Source organism: Dreissena polymorpha, chromosome 6 (genome assembly GCF_020536995.1).
Source record: "Dreissena polymorpha isolate Duluth1 chromosome 6, UMN_Dpol_1.0, whole genome shotgun sequence".
NCBI lineage: Eukaryota > Metazoa > Mollusca > Bivalvia > Myida > Dreissenidae > Dreissena > Dreissena polymorpha.
The window spans coordinates 91279509-91301497 of record NC_068360.1 but is presented as its reverse complement, the minus strand read 5'-3'; the positions used below and the strand labels follow the sequence as shown (position 1 = coordinate 91301497).

General features: G+C 33.9%; 1 protein-coding gene across 1 annotated transcript; it reads right to left on the bottom strand.

Moving 5' to 3' along the window:
• Positions 1-6824: 6824 nt before the first annotated feature.
• On the bottom strand, positions 6825-19673 carry LOC127835896 (zinc finger protein 81-like). Its single transcript, XM_052362317.1, has 7 exons — positions 19656-19673; positions 19456-19512; positions 19153-19240; positions 18650-18718; positions 18370-18469; positions 8198-8310; positions 6825-6962 (listed from the first exon to the last, which is right to left on the bottom strand). The coding sequence occupies exons 1-7, from the start codon at positions 19661-19663 to the stop codon at positions 6825-6827; spliced, it is 573 nt and encodes a 190-aa protein (XP_052218277.1). The 5' UTR covers positions 19664-19673.
• Between the last annotated feature and the right edge of the window lie 2316 nt (positions 19674-21989).

Below are 21989 nucleotides of genomic sequence, written 5' to 3'. Positions count from 1 at the left end.
ATGCGCACATTAATTTTAATTTGTTTTGAATAATGGAAAGAGTAATATTACAAGTGTTGTTGTTTAAATGTTTAATCTACATGCTTCTTACCCTGGTAAGAGCTAATATTTGAAATTTAGGATTGTGGTTTTTACAACAGGTCATGCGTTTACTCACATTGAGTATGCATTTTATGTATTCAATATATACTTGTATACCAGTATCATATTTTTTTTATTTATCCCACTGTTGGATTCGGTCTACGGAAGAGACGATAGGCGTGGCTGCCTATATAGTTGCTTACGAGGAGGGACTCGTGTAGGCATACAGTATGCCTGGTGATGTAGCAGTCTACGTTGATAGGCGTGGTTGCCTTTATAGATGCCTACGAGGAGGGACTCGTGCCGGCATACAGTGTGCCTGGCGTTGTAGTAGACCACGTTGATGATGTTGTAACGTTGACAAAGCTTGTGTTTGTATTCATGCTTTTATTTATGTTTGTTGACTATGGAATAGTAATACACGGTATCATTCAGTCGGTCATACCAATGACGTACCAAAAATATGTTGTTGTATTTTGTTGTTTTTCCCTATCGGTGCGTAGTTGTGAAAGGAACTAGTGTTAACGTGCATTCGTGAAGACCAAAAAGAAAAAATATTTTCTTTCCATTAATGTCTATGTTTTGACAGTAAGTTTGCCATTATTATACAAGCGATCTGGGAACTTCGTCAACATATGTCGTTCCATACGCATATTGTAAACAAGGTATGGACGTCTACCCTCGCATTCTTGCGAGCCGGTAGGTGCACGGCAAACGTCAATATCCAATATGATAAAAGTTCTTCTGATTTCTATACGTTTATATTAAAGATCATTGGAGACTGCGTGAATGAAATTTGAAGTATCCCGGGCAGTGTGCACATGTTTCAACCTGTTGTTTCAATTGCCATCACGACGGTGATTTATTTCGTAACAAAACATCGTTTATCAAGTGATTGTTTGTATATTTTGTCAGACGTTTGGCCTCCATTGTTATTCAATTGAATATGCAAATGTTGTTGTGATGAAAACAAGCGAGTGATTCATTGTAGTAAATATGTGGTAAGTTATCTTTGATGACACATGAAAATTCTCATAAGACACTTAATTGCTATTGGTTTATTTAAGCAGCATTAACGTGTCTAACGTGTCTATACAGAGGCCTCTACGACCAGACCTATATTTTTCTCAAAAGTAAAACGATATATGTGCTGTATAATTCAAGGAATAATTTGCAAAAAATCATACATTAATTTGCGTACGCTGTTTTCGTCGCAGAAAAATAACTTAGCATAGAACGGTTATGCAAATAACACAAATGAAATGGTTTTGTGAATACCGATGGAAACAATAACACAAAAAATATTTTGCGAACTAAACACATGGCATACAGCTGAAAATTGTCCATACATGTGTACTCAATAATGTCTGTGAAATACATTTTCTTATTAAAATTGTCTTTATCGTATATGCGAGACCGTCTTTTCTTTGAAAACAATGTAAACAAGGTATATGCTAGTAGAAATTATAGTAGAAATAAAAGTAATGTGAACCCGACATCTTAATGGGCATGGGCTATTAAACAACATTATTTGTAAAACAAAGGAATACGTGTAATTGTATTGACTTAAAAGGTATTGGAAGGTACACTTTCAAATGCACATCATACTAATTATTATGTATAGTACAAGTAATAATTTCGTTATTATACCCCATGCTATTTTTGTCTTGGTCGAAGCGGGCAACGAACATGAGACGCAAAGGGTTTCAATGCCAGTGCGTTAGCATTAGACTACAAAATCCCAAGGATACAAAGGACACGCGCAAGCCTTTTTAAAGTTAACCCGCTAGTCGGGCATTTAACATGTTTTATGCCTTAGATAATGGTCATTTGTTCATACAGCTAAAGGGCTAAATGATCACTATGTATAGTACCTGAAACATAACGCTATTCTAAGAATAAATACGAATACTAGTTTAAAGACGATTGCCATTTGAATACACATGTTTGATACATTTTTTCCAAAAAAACCAAAATGTTGACAAATAGTTAATTTGCAGTACTGACTGAATTAAATTCCACATGTTTGTTATTCACCCGATACTTGATCGCCTATCAAAAGGACACCAAACAGGTGATAACTGGAAAGTTTGCCTTTAATACAGTGCCGTTCGCTATTGCGAGCCTTCAACTCAGTTCAATGGACGGAGTGATCCGGTCTCTCAAAACACACACCCATTACACACATACAGGTGATAAAGGTAGCTTGATGTCTTTCATACACTTCTTTTGGTCTCATTTTCCCACGCTATTACCTCATCTGTTAACCCCTTTCTGTGTTGTTGTATATCTCAACTCCCTGGGTCTTAAATGTTTAATCATCCGCATCGATGGACTCTTAATTCTGATGTCAGTATGTTAACATGTCTTTTTTAAGTTAGGGCCATAGACTTAACCGTTGCTAAGAATGTTGCTGTTATTTGCAACAACAAAAAATCGCCGCAACTTAACCTATATTTGACTCCATTGTGGTTCATGTTTATTGCAATAAGATTTCGTTGCAAAACGTTTCAATGCAGCGATTTAATAAATTTACATCGAATAAAAGCCCATGGATATCAGTTTTGACATGACGTTGAAAGCCGTTAAATAAGCCCCGAATGAAAATGCCGTTATTGAGAAAATGAGCCCTACACAAATACGCCCGACGACTATTTAAGTAAGCAGTACACACCATTGGAGCTCGCCATTGAATGTATGTACACGCAGGCGGTGTTCATTCTAACGTATGCATCCGTCTCTTGTTTTTTTCTTTAGATGGTCGTGTCCAGTTTAGGTCAAATTAATAAAGTGATTCCGATTATACTGCTTTGAATCCCACATTTTTTTTTTTTATCTGATAGGAGTCTAAAACTCGAAATTTCCGGCTTTCATTACAAAGATTTTCAATATTCGTTGTTGTCAAGTTGTAGATGAATTGATTGTTCAAAATATAATTTTTGATTCAAAATCGTAATTTAATTTACTGTATTATTCTAGATATATATATATATATATATATATATATTAGTATATATTATATATAGATTATAGATATATACTATATAAATATATATATATATATATATATATATATATATATATATATAGAGAGAGAGAGAGAGAGAGAGAGAGAGAGAGAGAGAGAGAAACAACTTGTCATAACAAAATGGTAAGAGGCTATATACATAACCTGTTGTATAGAGAAACATACTTTTATTTTATAAATTGGAAATGAATTCCTTGTGTGCATTATAATAATCGAATAAAGATGTACTATTAAATCTGACTAAAAGTATATAGTACATGCTGTTACTTAGTGCAATTATTAGAGAAGCATTTAACATTTATCTTTGATACCACAAATAATAACGATACTATCATTCATAACAACATGTTCTCTGTAAATCTGATAAAATGTATATCGTTAATCGATTTATTCTTAGATTTTTTTATCGATTAAAACGTTCATATTTGAATCAGTATTTGTCAATAATGACTTATTTTTTTTTATATTTCATATCGTTTAACATCGACGTATCATTTTTCAAATATGCGGTTTGCATAATATGAGTGCAATGAACCGTGTCAATCGTAAACAACGGGGCACTTGCGTATTAAGTCTTCAATAACTTTTTTTAATATTGATAATGCATCAACAGGATTTAGAGCGAGGTTTAATGGATATCATACGATCATCTGGGGCGTAAGTATTATGTCGAATAAGTATGGTAAATGTAGAAACCTTTCAAAATTTCCAACGAAAACATTCAACAATCATCCGTAAACCCCCATTTTGAATAAAAGTTACTATTTGTTTCACTTACGCCTCGCCAGTTATTTGCGTTTGATCGACTCCCTGTTATTGGGTCATGTCAAATAATTCTGCTCGTCCTCCACATATTACTTCACGTACATGTAACATCACGATGTGACCTTTATAGAACATGTCGTCAAAAGAAATGTTAATGTTGGGTTGGATGATTATAAACCTCAAAGTTATACGAACAAAACAAGGTTGTAGTACTTAAATATATATTTGGATTGTCTGTCATCAACATAAACATCTGAAATCGTGTAATCATAATGCACGTAGTTATTAATTCATCGTTTTGTTAATGTTTGTATGTTTTCCTCCGTTTACAAAAATAGTTTTCTAGTAAGAATACTGTAGAGGATACGACGAGCGTAGATTTCTCCGTTCTTTTCAATGAATGAACACGTGTGAGTTAAACATGAATCGATTTCAACAATATACTTAATAATGGAAATAAAACACATTGACAATATCTTGAAAGAAACCTTCGTTGTATCGAACTAATTTACATTAACTTTATATAGATTCAATGTTAGCATGTGTGTATTAACTAACTGTTTTTTTATTGGAACACTTAAATGTGTTTTCTCTTTTAATGTATGGGTGGAAACCCTTTTTAATAAATCAGACTTGCTATTTAATCCCATTCATATTAAAGCGATGCAATATATAACTGAGCACTCCAGTATGCAATCAATTATTTATTGTGTTTCACCCAGTCGTAACTGTTTTTTAATTATTTTCCCTTACTGACTATATACTGTCACTTTTCAACTACACATCTTTCGATAATTTATGCCGAGGCACCATTGACAGGGTAGGTATCCCACGTGACAATTTTGCTAAAAAGGGGTTCTGGAAAATGGCGCCGCCCGTCGCTTCAGGTGAGTTTTCTTGGTATTTTATTGTATAATACTTAATGAAATACAGAATGCTATGTATAAGAGTCGTGTCATATGAAAAACACACGATCGGCGACACCTTAAGTTGCTGATAAACGCCCATCTTGCTCAGAAAATGAAATCGCGTGTCTGAGTAACAGAAAATATAGCCGATAAACAGGGATCACGGAACATTATTTTTTCAAAATATATGTATTTCTGGTTGTTCAAGACAAACTCATGGCTGTCGCACAATAACACATCGACAAATATGACTAGCCAAAACAATCTCCAGAAGAAATTCATGATGAATGAAGTGTTTTATCGCTCCGATTAAAAAATGATAAGTAATGGGTCACGCGGACTAACTTGCTAAGATGGGGTCACATTTTGACCAACATATATAAGCGATGTCATGACGCGTTAAAAATAACTTATGAATACCTTTTTGGTCGCACTGACTTGATTATCATTCCTTTTCTCTTCGAAGACTGTCCAGACTGTGCTGGAAGAGGCAAATAGCTCCCCGGTAACATAGCCTTCATTCCTAAAGCATGCTTATCGTGGTTCTATCTGGTAAACTGTACTTGTCCAATTAGTAAAGATAATGCCGTCATAAAACAGCAACGTGTAAAACATAATAGGAAACCACGTCATAACATTGTTTTATAGTTTATCACTTTACATGACGGATAAGGCGTGACACCGTTTGCTATATAGACTCAACTAAAACATATTCTATATAGCACTTTCGAATAAACTTTTGGTCTTGGAACAAAGAAACTCTTCCAAGATAGCGTTTCAGTAAACATCAACTAGAAAACCGTTTGCAATATACATTTTACCATAGAACAAAACAGAACTTTTCGAAATAGCAATTCAATTGGCATATGACCATTTACCATTTTTCAAGCAAAACTATCGAGGTCGTATTTTCTATTTAACTTTGGCCACTTCGTCGCTGTTCAGTTAAAAGGTCGTTTATCATTCATTGAAATGAAGGAGATACGACGTCTTGCTGAACAACGACAATATACAAAACAAGAACATTGGCGATACACTATTAGACAAGAAATCTCTTTAAATTCTCACATTTGTATAACTAAATTGAGCAGGCGCCACAAAATAGCAATATGATACCTTAACAGAAAAGCAACTCAAATCGAGGTTACAGAACAGTGTGTAAACACAAACACAAGTTGAAAGTGCAATAGAAAGAAATTCACTTGATTTCCGAAGATGTATGACGTCATCTTTGCGAACACTTGTGAAAATACATATGACAAATAGAGTTGGGCAAAATGATCACACATGTATCTGAATATACGTTATACTGTATTTGTTTCTCTGCTTTGGATCTAGGTGTCGATATGTTCAAGTAGGATGATTTAATGTATATCATGTCTTTTCCCCTTTGAACTGGAGCTTTAACCTGTGGTTCATGTGATTGTCTTCAGATATGCTGTGCCAGACGCGCGGAGAGGCGTTTACACATCGAAATAGTTTGCAACGGCATTTGCGCACCCATGCAGGCCTTGCGATATATCACTGCTGTGGAAAAGCCTTCCATGTAAATGAATGCAATTTCTTTTATGTTTGCACAATATATAAATACTTTACAAGTAAGGCATTGTCTACGGTTCGAAATATATTGGGTCAATTAGGATATTTGAATTTAACAATTTAATGAGTTAAGCTCTTATTCAGAGTGTAATAGGAGATGGCTTGGCTAGACGACCCACACACGGCGTTTGTTATTTATTTACACCTCGATCCGGAAGAAACGCAAAGTGACTCAGCAGTTAGTTTCAAGCCTGCCATACTCGATGTCTGATAATAGTTTAATGCAATAAAACTTCTGACTTATGATATTCACAGGAACTCGAAATTTATCACTAAAGAACGTCTGTATGTTCATGTATGCCAATAGTCCCCATCTTTATATTAAAAACCCCACTAGGAAGAAACACATTTAAGATCTACGGCTAGACCCCAACTGTCAAAAGTTCCTTAATGATGTTTAAACAGCTTCTCTGAATTAAAAGTCTTTCTACACGTTGTGCACGTCACAGTTTCTTTGTTACTGTTCTCTGACCTTTCGTGGGCGGCCAGTTGATGCCTCGTTGCGTATGACCTTCCACATGTTGTACATACGTGATTCTTTGGCCCCTCGTGATGTGTCGCTCAGTGCCGTTTAAGATGGTCTGAATCCAGAAATATCGGTCAAATGAATTTGTATACGCTCGAAGGGTCGCATTATGTTAAGGCGCGTGCGTCCGTCTGTACGTGTGTATGTCCGTCCGTCTGTCAGCAATTGTTTGTGTATTAGATCTTTCATACTATACTACGGATTTAAAACAACCATCCCCGCACACATGATTACCATGCTATTTAGTTGTGCATGAAGTAACACAAATCCGGATCGGTTCTGTAATTCCAGAGTAACGAGCCCTTCACTATGATATTCTTAAATGCCTTTGGACGTATATTGTGCAATTGGCGGTGCTCTTGTTTTCAGGTCATATTTGGAAAACCCCTTAAAATAAATTCCTAAAACTAACTAAAACTACCATCCAAAAGATTACCATCAATTGAATTGAGCCCTATGGTGAACCGCCATGCAGAAAACGCCATTGCCCTTTGTCATAGTTTTATGCTGCATTATCCAACAGGAACTTGAAATTATATTACTATAATTCAATACGTCTGTATGTTTTTGTTTGAACATTGCCCCTCTCCATATAAAATAAACACCCGGAATGATACACATTTGATATATATATATATATATATATATATATATATATATATATATATATATATATATATATATATATATATATATATATATATATATATATATATATATATATATGTCTAGCCTCAACTGACAAAACCACATGAATTAACCCATGAAACAAAAAATTCACCAATGTTGTTTATGTATCCAAAGACCCGAAACGATTTCAATCGATCTTTGTTTCGTATGTGAATGCATTTGCTTTTGACAGTTGGGGTCTAGCCGTAGATCTTAAATGTGTTTCATTCCTTGTGGGGTTTTTAATATAAAGAGGGGGGCTATTGGCATGCATGAACATACAGACGTTCTTTAGTGATAAATTTCAAGTTCCTGTGAATATCATAAGTCAGAAGTTTTATTGCATTATGCTATTATCAGACATCGAGTATGGCAGGCTTGAAACTAACTGCTGAGTCTCTTTGCGTTTCTTCCGGATCGAGGTGTAAATAAATAACAAACGCCGTGTGTGGGTCGTCTAGCCAAGCCATCCACTATAACACTCTGAATAAGAGCTTAAATCATTAAATTGATAAATTCAAAGATCCTAATTGACTCAATATATTTCGAACCGTAGACAATGCCTTACTTGTAAAGTATTTATATATTGTGTAAACATAAAAGAAATTGCATTACATTTACCTGGAAGGCTTTTCCACAGCAGTGATATATCGCAAGGCCTGCATGGGTGCGCAAATGCCGTCTTAAACTACTTCGATGTGTAAACGCCTCTCCGCGCGTCTGGCACAGCATATCTGAAGACAATCACATGAACCACAGGTTAAAGCTCCAGTTCGAAGGGGAAAAGACATGATATACATTAAATCATCCTACTTGAACATATCGACACCTAGATTCAAAGCAGAGAAACAAATACAGTATAACGTATATTCAGATACATGTGTGATCATTTGCCCAACTCTATTTGTCATATGTATTTTCACAAGTGTTCGCAAAGATTACGTCATACATCTTCGGAAATCAAGTGAATTTCTTTCTATTGCACTTTCAACTTGTGTTTGTGTTTACAAACTGTTCTGTAACCTCGATTTGAGTTGCTGTTCTGTTAAGGTATCGTATTGCTATTTTGTGGCGCCTGCTCAATTTAGTTATACAAATGTGAGAATTTAAAGAGATTTCTTGTCTAATAGTGTATCGCCAATGTTCTTGTTTTGTATATTGTCGTTGTTCAGCAAGACGTCGTATCTCCTTCATTTCAACGAATGATAAACGACCTTTTAACTGAACAGCAACGAAGTGGCCAAAGTTAAATAGAAAATACGACCTCGATAGATTTGCTTGAAAAATGGTAAATGGTCATATGTCAATTGAATTGCTATTTCGAAAAGTTTTGCTTTGTTCTATGGGAAAATGTTTATTGCAAATGGTTTTCTAGTTGATGTTTACTGAAACGCTATCTTGGAAGAGTTTCTTTGTTCCAAATCCAAAAGTTTATTCGAAAGTGCTATATAGAATATGTTTAAGTTGAGTCTATATAGCAAACGGTGTCACGCCTTATCCGTCATGTAAAGTGATAAACTTTAAAACAATGTTATGACGTGGTTTCCTATTTTGTTTTACACGTTGCTGTCTTATGACGGCATTATCTTTACTAGTTGGACAAGTACAGTTTACAAGATAGAACCCCGATAAGCATGCTTTAGGAATGAAGGCTATGTTACCGGGGAGCTATTTGCCTCTTCCAGCACAGTCTGGACAGTCTTAGAAGAGAAAAGGAATGATAAGTTATTTTAAACGCGTCATGACATCGCTAATATATGTTGGTCAAAATGTGACCCCATCTTAGCAAGTAAGTCCGCGTGACCCATTACTTATCATTTTCGGATCGGAGCGATAAAACACTTCATTCATCGTGAATTTCTTTTGGAGAATGTTTTGGCTATTTATCGATGTGTTATTGTGCGACAGCCATGAGTCTGTCTTGAACAACCAGAAATACATGTATTTTGAAAAAATAATGCTCCGTGACCCCTGTTTATCGGCAATATTTTCTGTTACTCAGACACGCGGTTTCATTTTCTGAGCAAGTTGGGCATTTATCAGCAACTTAAGGTGTCGCCGATCATGTGTTTTTCATATGGCACGGCTTTTATACATAGCATTCTGTATTTCATTAAGTGTTATACTATAAAATACCAAGAAAACTCACCTGAAGCGACGGGCGGAGCCATTTTCCAGAACCCCTTTTTAGCAAAATTGTCACGTGGGATACCTACCCTGATTGAACGCCAATCGAAATAGCGCGATTTTTTTTTAATTGAAGAAATGCATTCATACTGCAATTGTTAAACATAAACAACTATTTTGGACATATTGTGACGATTTAAATGTACAGAAATATTTTAAGCGGTAAAAATACACTTATTAGAATATCTGCAACCTACACTCTAAAACAGACTATACTTTTTTTCAAATTATTCATCGTTTTATTTTATAATCATTATGGCATGCGCTGTCAGATAATAACAAAGTATTTTGTATGGCTTCTGTATAAAAAACACGCATAATAATGACCAGGCTTGCAGAGGGCGCAATTCAATTATAGCGTTCATTAAACAATTATCACACGATTGCATGTCAGTGGTATTAAGCTGATGTTTTATACAAGAACATATTAAAAAGAAAGTGATTACTGTATCCATAATAGATTGGCGAAATATCAGAAGTGAAATTAATGGAGGTTATATAAAAAATGAATCGTTGTGTGAAACAAGTATTTTACGTTCCAAACAACACGAATGCCGGAAATAAGTTAGCTATTTAAATGTAACGTTGCACTAAATATGTTGTGAGCCAGCTCTCATGATTCATATCTATTCTGTTTAGACAATTCCGTTCTATCTGTTAATTGTACTCAGCAGTACAGTTGGTACATGTAAGCCACTAAGGCCAAGGCATACACGTGTTTTTGTCTCAAAATTAAAGCAATAAATGACCCAGAAATGAAATAAAACACAGCAGATAAGGTGGCTGAGGGTTGGATGATTTGATATACAAAAGCAGAATAAATAAACAGTTACCAATTAATGAAAACTTCGTAATTGTGAATATTTGTGGAACAAAAGAAACAAAAGAAACAAGCAGCAGTAATTACTTTACTTGCTTAATATTCTGCAAATAAATTATACATTCATTTTGCGAAAAGATGGTAATGAAAATCACATATATTGAGTGTTCCTTTCGCGATTAACCATCTAAAATAAATTAAAACTAATTAGTGAACGAAACACATAGCATGCAACTGAAATATACCAATAGACGTGTCCTTAATCCCGACAATGTGGTTGAAATAACTTATTTATTCAACGTGTCTTTATTGTACCTGCGATAACGAAGTTTCATTAAAAACAGAAAAAAAACACTTATATGCCATAGCGGAAGATTAACTGTAGACGTTTGACCAATTACGAATTCGACATCTTTATAGACAATGGCTATTTAACTATGTTATTAGCAAAGTAGTAATTTATGGTGTGTTCGCGTTATACGTTTTGAACGGCGTGTTATAAAATATGCGTTCACTATATAGTTATTATAATTTATAGACGTAGTGAAGTAATAATTTCGGTATTATATTCCATCTTATTGTGATGTTTGTGATGCGGGCATCGAAATTCCGACGCAAGTGGTTTTAATGCCAATGCGCTATCACTAGACTACACAAACTTTTTAAAAAGTACACGCAGAAGCGTTTTAATTTAAACAGCGAATCGGGAAGTTCACACCTTGTCATGCCTAACAAACTGGTCCATTTGTTAAACGGTCTATGGTCTAAAACATCACTATTAATGAAAACTGAAAGATAAAGTTTTACCTACATGAATGTATAAATTTTTAAATAAAACTGTAAACATGCAAATGCTAGGTTAAATAAGAGTGGTGTTTGAATTGATATGTTAAATAAATTATATTTAAAAATCAAAAACTGATAAATAGCTTATATGCACTGCTGTCTGCTTTAAATGCCATATTTCTGTTGTGTTACAAAAATATAGCCGAATCTTATAACAAAAGGGCACGAAACAGCTGATTATAGGAACTGTGGCCTAACAGACAGAGTCGTCCGGTATTTGGCCCTTTTCCAACTCAAGTGAACGAAGAAAATCGGGAACTTAGTTCCCTAAGATCCCACCGTCACCGAATACATCGAAATTAAATGTCAACATTTTTCAGAAGGAAGGTAATAACGTATGTCATCGCCTGCATCACCGGACGTCCTGATGTTAGTACGTTCACCGAGTTTCGAGGTCAGTTTCGAACTCGGAACAATATACCTTACCGAAGCTGGTAATGTTACCGTTATTGTTAATTGCCAATCATTACCAGAGAAAAGTATCTCGCAAATCATATTCACCGCTTTAAACATAATTGACTTAATATGACCTTTTTTATGAACAAACTTACTCTGGAAGGTTTCTTCCGATGTCAAAAGTCGTTATTGAACGATTAATGAGATTACATGGGACAAACGCCAATCACCTGAAATATTGGACTTTTGCCGTAAAACAAACTCCGAATGAGCATAACGTTATTGGAAAAACAATAGCCAACACAAATACGCCCGAAGTCTATTTGATAGAAGCTCGCCAGCCGAACGGATGTTGCTGCTGATGGTGTTCATTATTATGTTTTCAACCGTATTGCGTTTGGTCCTTTGCTTTGTCTTACCCATTTTCGCTACAATTATGTGCTGTCCATGTACAAGCATACAATTCAAAATGTTTTCGTATTTTAAAAATCGACGGGTCGTTTTCCGAGGAAATGGTATTGCGATTATATATACATATATTAAGCATGAAATAGATTTGTTTATTACTTTATTGAAACCGTATTAATAATGCCTATTATAATTATATTTAAGTGTCATCAGTATGATACCTTTGATCTTGATACACGTTATGAAAAATTGTATTTATATTTATATCACAACTAATATATATTATTTTAATTTATGTATTGTTTTGCGATTGGTTCATTCAGAAATGTGCAATGAGCAATATTTTACACAGCATTGTTGCAAACATGTTTTGCTTTAATTATACATGTTTTACCAATCAATATGACCTGGTCGTTATCATGTCCAAACTTGTTCATCACATTGAGTTCGGCTTTAAATTAGTTTCAAGACAAGTAACTGGAACGGTAACATAATTATGTCTTATCACGAAAGAAGCAAGCGGGATTGTGTTCATCTGTATTTGTTCCCCTTTCGGACGTTCTCAAACCACTATCAGTGACAAATAAGTATAATGGACTGAAGAAATCTCCCTCATTAAACATAAAAACATCTTATTTTCACTTATTTATAAAAACAACATTTAATTAATCTCATTAACAACAGCTTTGTGATTCAAATTTGGAAATTTATACATGTTTTCACTTTTATTCATACAATTAAAATTCACATCCATGTTTAGTCTCTTGTCCATTCTGTAGTAAATAGTTATATTGTTCTATGTTCTGGCGGACTATTTTGGTAATTAGATTTAAAACAAGCTAGTCTCGGTGAGAAAGAAAACACATATGAAGCGAAACACATATAAACAAACATAAGTGTCTCATATGAAACAGAGACATTGAACATTAAACCGCACAACCTGGACACAGCAGATTTATCCTGAAACAAAAATATATTCTGACCGGCATTTGGTTTATTGTTATAGAAGTAAACATGTTTGTTTAATATGAATAAACATGATACATAAACATCCATTTTATTTCACGCAATCAAAACAAAAGTCATCAGACTGCACCACGTTTAAATATGATGTGACGATTTGTAATAGTAATAAGGAATGCTATAAATCTTGGATTGTACATTTATATTTAACTAATAAGTGCTATATTGGGTATTTTCAGCAGACATGTTTAAACAATTTGTAAAATGTACGGTAAGCTTAAATTTGTTCATAATCATTACATTTATTATGTGCTCTTAACTTTATTGTTCTTATTCAAAACAAAATGTCATGACTTTTAACTACTTAAACTAATTTATACCTTCCTTCTGTTTGTTCTCAATTATGTACAGGACACTTATCTTGGTTGCTTAATTAGGTTTGATGACACGAGAAGCAATCTAAGATCTCTTTCTGTTTCTCATTCGGACAGTTTCAAAATTGTTATCAGTAAGCAATTTATCAAATCAATAAAAATTAGTGAAAACTGAGTCAAAGCAATTTTCAACTGTCCCTCACATAAAACTGAAAGTGTATATTGAGAAAAAAGCTAATATCTTGTTAACAGGCTTGTATTTTATTCACATTTGACGTAAAACAATATGCTAGTTTTCTTGTTTTGTAATGACATTGTGAAATGCCATCTGACAGTTTCAGAATAATATTTTTCGTTTGTTTATTAAATACCGGTACATGATTGGTGATAATAGATATAATGAATAATATTTCCGATTGCCGATTCTCATCTTTATGACATTTCGTGAATTATCAAGTTTAAACCAGTGAAATACGTTCAGCGAGAGCTTAGAGTGTATGATTGGTTTAAGACAGGATGAGTTTTTATCACCACTTTGTTTAAATTGTATCATGATTTGGAAACTGAATTTGACCTGAAAAGCATAACTGGTATCGATTTTAACTCTGTTTTATGTTTCGTACTATTCGCCGATGATATAATGTTTTTTATAACACCGCTGATGAATAGAAAAACGGCTTAGATATTTTCAATGCCGTTAATCACGCGCGCCTCCTCTTTTTTGAGATGCATTTATAAATGAGCCAATGCAACTTCCGAGGTGGCGCTCAGGCCCGGATGTTTTGAAATTTCATGGATAGTTTAACAGGGTGATAAGGTTTTATATGTTTGTTTTTTTTTCAACATATTTCGCATTATTTATAAAATAGGGCAATGTAGTAGGATTCAGCGAAAATTTACTCAACCAAAAATGTACAGAAACACAATTCTCATCCCATTTAAGAACGTGAAAACCTTTATAAATTCTGACATGGTGGAGTTTTAAAAAGCATTTCGATTAGTTTTTCCTGTGTGACGAGACAATTTCCACCCAATTAAAATCGCTAACGGCATCAAACGATTGCGTACAACATACATTAGATGTTGCATGCAAAACATATTGGCTTCTTGCGGACGTAGTAGATTAGTTTGCATTGTTCCAAAAGAGATGGAGCCAATGTTTAAGAGATGGCTCTTATGATAGGAGGTGGCGCCAATTCAGGATGTATCAATCGACAGTCGTATCGCTATGAGCTTATCACATGACATACATTTGATAGATAATGTTATTTGTTACATTTAATTTATTTTTCAACGTACATACGAAGGCTGAAATCTTTACAGAACATTTACACAATTTATGATAGATAAGATGTAGGTTTTTAGATATGTAAGTGATCAATTCAATTTAGAAGTCACCAACATGAATAAAACAGATTGTACGACATATAACAAGCATTTGTAATACTCAATAAAACCAATAACTTAATGTTCAACATTATCAAAATAATTCATCGACATCAATATTTGTTGACGGTATGATAATTCACGAAATACATATAAGATAATACTCTTCTTGAAACGATGATTTGTTTCCCTTTATTTAAATGCTTAATTTACTAAAAGGACAAGGTCAACGAATCTTAATTAGGCTCATATATGTTGTTTTTCCCACTATCAACTCCAAAAACAAATGAAGAAAGCTCGGTCTTTTTCCGTTAACTTTTTTGTATAATATTGTCCTAATTGCTACAACTATTATGTGCTAGCTTTTAACTTCAACTGCTTTATCATACAATTTTACATTATCTTTATAGTACTCGCATTAGTTCACCAAATCTGTCTTAACATGTTCTGTTCTATTTTAAAATAGGACAATCACGTTGAATAAGTCATTTAGGCTGGTAGGTTATAAAATAACAAGTAAACGACGTAAAATGAATTATTTAACGATGACATTTTTATGTCCGTCTGTGCCATTTAAATCGTCCGGATTGTAGCTCGCATTTGCAAATGGGCGAGTGCGAATTTCAAATACTGTATTGTGGTCATTTAACAAACCATACGGGGAATCACGTGGTCAGAATTGAGCAAAAAAAGGCCGCCGATGCCTCGATTCGATCGAGAACTCGAGTTTTCAAACAGGTACATCTTCCTTAATACTTACTTGTTTTGAGTCGGCTGACGCCTATCAGAGGGCAAGCAGAGCGGTTTCAGCGAGTATCAAGTGTTTTCTTCTTATTGGTCTGAGTGTGGAAACAAGTCGTTAAATATTTCGCGATTTCCTGAACCGTCAATTGAAATTGAACACGGACTAACAATAATATCAATGTTTTTACAATAATTAGCACTGTTTAAGTACCAGTTGTTAATGGAAGCATTTTGTTTGACAAAAATTGATAAATCGACTGCTCATGGTGTTATTTTAAATGTAAAGTTGAGTTTCGATTGGTTTTGACGATTGATATTGAGCACGAACATGGCCCTAATACACTTCTTGAACAACCTGATATTGAGCACGCTCATGTCAAGGAATACCGTTTTCTCCACCCAATAAGTCTAAAACAATCTCGCATTGGCATGTTCTGGTACATGTAGTGATACATATTTAATGAAAAAATGTTAGTTTCGTATACGATATTGGCTATCTGGATCATCATAATTTTATTTTTCATAGGAATTTTATTGCTAGCCTGTTTCGGTGTAGCTGCTTTTTGTTATGGTTTGCGAGTATTTGAAAATGCTGTTTATTATATCTTTACATTTTAGTTAAGATAGTTACAGTAACATAATTTGTATTTACAAATCAACGCGCTAGATATTCAGGGGTACCCCTCATGTTTCTGTACCGTTGTCATGTGTTGTTCTCTCGTTAAATAATATAAGAATTCTATCATTGAAACAAAGTCAATGTCATTCAGGACAACCAACTTTTTAATTGGTCTTACATGACTCCTAGTTTTTATCTATTCAGTATAGTACAGTGAACTTCATTTTTATTACTCTTGATCCATCTCGCACATGTTAAATTCACATCAGAATGGCATCACGTGTTCCTTATATAGAAGATATTTAAACAAGAACCACGAAAAACGTGTTATGCAACTTTTTCAAATATCTATACCGTATAATAAAAAAATATATTCATGTTCAATGTACACAAATCTTAAAATTTGCCATGCATAACGCTTGATGCTTTTTTTTAAAACTTTGTATTAAGTACTCTTTAATCAGTTAATTGATATATCACATATTAGCTTTTCAAACAAGCTTGATATATTATTAGGATAAGAAATTTTGTTATTGTTTTTTCAGAAAGTAAAAAAATGTATTTGTTACATAAACCGTTGATACTTATTGGTGCATATCGTTTGATTACTCTCGTAGAAGTAAAGATTAAACGAGATACAAAATGCTCGTTTTTATTTTGTTGTGCCACAATAAATTCTATTGTTTTTACATGCAACTATATCTATATATACGACACACGAACACTAGCACGGTACATGAACATGTGCTGGAAATATTGTCCATCACAAAAACAAAAAAGAGCATATTTTATCTTGGTAAATATATTTTACCATACCACATCTAGCATTGAAGTTGTGGCTGTTGCTATAAGGAAAAATGATTTATATGTGTTATCTTATTTCGAAATATCGTATGAAAGATTTGTTGATTTTGAGTGTATATGGGCTTTAAAGGGGCCTTTCCACGTACACGTTACAACGCGAAACGATTGAATACTTTGGATAGCTCTGTTGTTGTCGTTATATATTGTAAAACTACGATGATTGCTTTTATAGAGTATAAATTTCATTCGACACTGTATGAGCACGGATGGCCGAGTGGAAGACCTTCACTCCAGGGCTCCAGGGCTCCAGGGGTTAGTGTTTCGAGCCCTGTTGAGGGTTTCTTTTTTCTTTTTTCTTAATTTTATTATTGATTATTTACTGCAGCTATTTAGATCCAACGTTTACATTTATCAATATATGCATTTAATGACAAACTTCAATACATGCGAAAATCTGTGAAAAGGCCCCTTTAAATAATTTCGACCAGATTTCTTTTTATATGTGTATTTTAACTGGAAAGATGATAGGGAGTGGTCGAGATGGTTTCAATATTTGTATAATATGGGGAAGATCAACAGAATGTTATTATGTACATTTAATCCTCATCTGCAACAAGGTACAGCGTATGCACATTGTGAATTTTCACAATTCTTTGCCAGATGGTCGTCGTGACATCCTGTAATAAAATATCAACACATACTATTGCGCTATTATTTATCAATGGGACATTACTTAAATTAAACTTTTAATCGCAATAATATTAACGGTAACGTAGATTCGATTCTCAGAATTATATTTTTGTGATCAACTACTCAACGCACACAATGTTTTGTTTCAATGATAGACATCTGATTCCGTTCAAAGAAAGCCAAGGTATAAACATCGAACAATGTAGTATGCTCATTACGATCTTAACTGTTTAGGCATTTGTAGCTTACATATAATAGTAACACAAATGGCATTATCTTCCAACAATTTAGTTTTTGATATTCGTCCTGTTTAGAATGGCATTGAAAGATCCACGTCTAAATGTAGTTGTCAATGTCTCTATATATGAGTATTCATATAACAGGAATGTGGGCTATGATACTGTATACGCTTCATTTCTTAACAATTTGGTTGTTGTTATTGTTGTATTAATAATTTAATCAAGTATCCAAATGTTATTGAATTGCAAATTTATTTTCACAGAGATAACATATCTGGTGTTTTATAGATGTTTCTTAGAAAAATATTATTGTTTACCGAGTATTCCTATGGACTGGTGTTGTGTGCAATTGGTGTTACAAAAGTCCTGATCACAACAGGATTTGCAGCTTGGCAATCCGTTACCAATATCGCTGCACTGAAAAATGAACTAGTATAAATTAATGATTACTGATATATAATACTATATTAGCTTAAATACAATATTTGAATAAATGTTTTGCTATAAAATATTACTCTACACTGAAAGTAAGTACATATAGTAATTAACTCAACATATTTTAAATAATATTAAATTACAATAATTATATTTACATACCGTTGAATCAACACACCCAAGCTTGAAGTGTGTGTGATCAAGCCATCCAAATTCCTCAATACTGCATGACTAGAAATTGCAAAAGAACGCTTTGTAGAAAATGCAAAATGCTAGACACTTTGAATACGGTATAATTGTTAACATGTGTACAGCCGGTAATAAATGTATGCATTTATTAAATGAGTAACAGAAATGCGTTTTATATCCATTAAAATGTATATCCTTTTGGTGCATAACAGAATCGTTCATACTTTCCAATGAACTATCGTGCTGGCATTAAAACTCACCTGATATGTTTTACACGGTCTAATGGACGTGCATTCGTTAATGGTTCGAACGTGATTGCAGGTATAACACAATGGGCCTCGTTCATGTCTTGATACTAAACCTAGACTCATATTATACAACAACGTTCTTGCATGAGTATATATAATAACGACGCTAATAAAATGATTATAAATCAACTACATGTGTGTTTCAACATGAGTTTCAATAGTGCATACCTTCATCCCCGCATCTACGTCCATTGCAGTAGTCGTTATTGCAACATTCGACACAGTGAATTGAACTTGGATTATACGCCGAACAAATCTGAATCCATACCTTCACAATTAAAATATTTGTGCATACTGTTCATATTATATGTGTAACATACATTAATAGAAACTGGAGGTAATAAATAAACATAGCGTAAGGAGCGGATAAATCTGTGTAGAAACAATAAATAACAAAACTCCCAGATATGTATCAAAGTTGTAGAATAAGTTGATTGAGACATTAAATTAATTTATTAAAACTGTAGTTACCGAAATATTGGCACATCTTGACCTGTACTTGGCATGAGTTCGCTCAACCATACACAGCTGAAAACATATTCCTTTCTTAATCTAGATTCTTGTACATAAAATTAAAATTCTTTAAGGTGCTCTATATAAATCGTTCTAAAACGTGTTGTTTAAATGATATTCACAAATAAGTATATGATTTATAAACACAAATGCCTCACTTCCCCATCGCCACATTTCTCCACTGTATCACAGAGTTCCAGGTGGGACATGTCTTCACAACTGTAGCATATCACCTGTTTGTTGGAGTCTGAAATTGTAAATAAGCGCAAAATTCACAAACTCAACACCAGTTTATTTACATTGTGTACTACTCATTATAAATAGCAATTCGAATATAAGACATATTGCCATTTGTGTTCAAACTCATCAATTATCGTTTTTTATAATACACGGTATGTGAACAAGTATTGCCTCTAGATATTTAACAGATTCCGTGAGTTTGAGATTCCTATAAAAATTGCATTCTAGTACTATGTACGCATTTAACACCAATAAAGCATGGCTTATCATGCATTTGTACGTTTATGCAATGAAAATAAAATAAAACTAAATAAATAATGATATAACGACTCATCGAAACAAAGCACACTCAAAAATAGGCATTACAATTCGGTCGCAACTACTTCATAGGATGAAGACATCCAGCCCAACGCGCAACTATAAGATCTCAATACGAACGCTTGCGTTTTAAAAAAAAACAGCGACATATTAAGCCAAGAATGTGTGGACTTTGCGAACAAGTTAAAACTGATAGGTACATGTCTGCCCTGCATTTTCAAACGTGTGGACCGCATGTATATATAATCGAATAATACGATCGAAGCAAAATGCCAATATAAGACCTTGAACATAGTGTTTATGTTAACCTATGGCCCCAGGATATCATGCGATAAGCTCAAATTATTCAAACCAGCAATGAACAATGTCATCAAAATACATACAACTTTAAATTGAGCAAATGCAATCTCTGTGATGGCTCTCAGAACAAGAAATTAGTCAAAGCTGTAACTAATATTAAGAATAGTTGTTGCGTTATTGACTTCAGGATCTAGATGGTGAACTTAATTTGCATTAATTTTTCAAAACGAGCCCATATAATATAGGTGTTCCCTTACGTAAATATATTGATGGTGGGCTGTGTAGATAATTTAATTGGATGTTGAGAAAGGTGAAACCACAAAATTACTCACTGACTTCACAATTTCTGCCACTGAAGCCAGCTGAGCATGTACAGGTGTAATCGTTAACACCAGCAGAACACGTACCGCCGTGATGACATGGGGTGGATGCACATTCATTAACATCTGGAAAAAGAGTTAAATTAAATTTGATTAATCGCATGGACGGATATAAGCTTTATAACTGTGCATGCAAATATCATACTAAGTATATGTAAGGCCGGCAGCTAAATACTTTTAGAGTAGCCTGTGCATTTTTTAAGTTGCCTATTGAAAGCATGATTAACAGCTGGTCTTCATAAAGTCATTGCACTGCACGAAGGTACAAGTATACTTGACGGTTGGTATGTTTATTAAGATCCGTTTTACAACAATACTTATTCAGTTGCGCATGACACAAATTGTCCAATCTTTTTGTTTTTGTGAGTTTTTTCTTTTTGAGTAACAACCGACGCACCTAAAAAAGGATAAAAAGGGGCTAAACATTCGATTATGTCAACAAACATCTATCCAAAACATGGAAATTCGACTGTTCTAACACAAAAACCACATAAGGTAAACTGCCTGCAGGTTTTTGTTTGAAAACAATCTAAGTAAAAGCTATATAAACATGTTTTATTGTAATCGGCGGTGGAAAGAGTAAACTAGTATCTGTTCAGTCCATTAGCAAATAATGGCATAGTTTCCGGAGCATTAATTCGAACAAAGGTTGTCTTGTAAATGCATGATTAACAGTGGGTGTAAAAGTGCACTACATACACATACATGCTTGGTAAATAAAACCTCTGTGATGGCTGTCGAAACAAGTATTAAGTCAAATATGTAATCAAAGTTAAGAAAGGTGTTTTAATTTATTATCGTCATAGGATCATTCCCCATTAACGTAAAAACAAGACGGAGAACCAATTCATATGGATTTCTGTTAAACGAGCTCAGGTTATTTTCATTTGGGGATATGGATGGGGGACTGTCCATACGATTTAATTGGATGTTGGGATATGTAAAAATCCACAAAAATACTGATTTCACAATTCATTCTACTGAAGCCAGCTGAGCATGTACATGTGTAAGCGTTAACACCATCTAAACATGTAACACCGTGAAGACATGGAGAGGATGCGCATTCGTTAATATCTGGAAAGATGTACGTGAGCTGGCACGGATATTGACATTTCATTTGTATGTTCCTACCTCTTAATAAGTATATGTTTTTGTCAGTAGCAAACACATGCAGAGTATCCGTTGATTTGTTTTAAGTTTTCTATTGAAAGCGTGATTTACAGTAAATGTTTACAAAGTGATTTAACATCATGG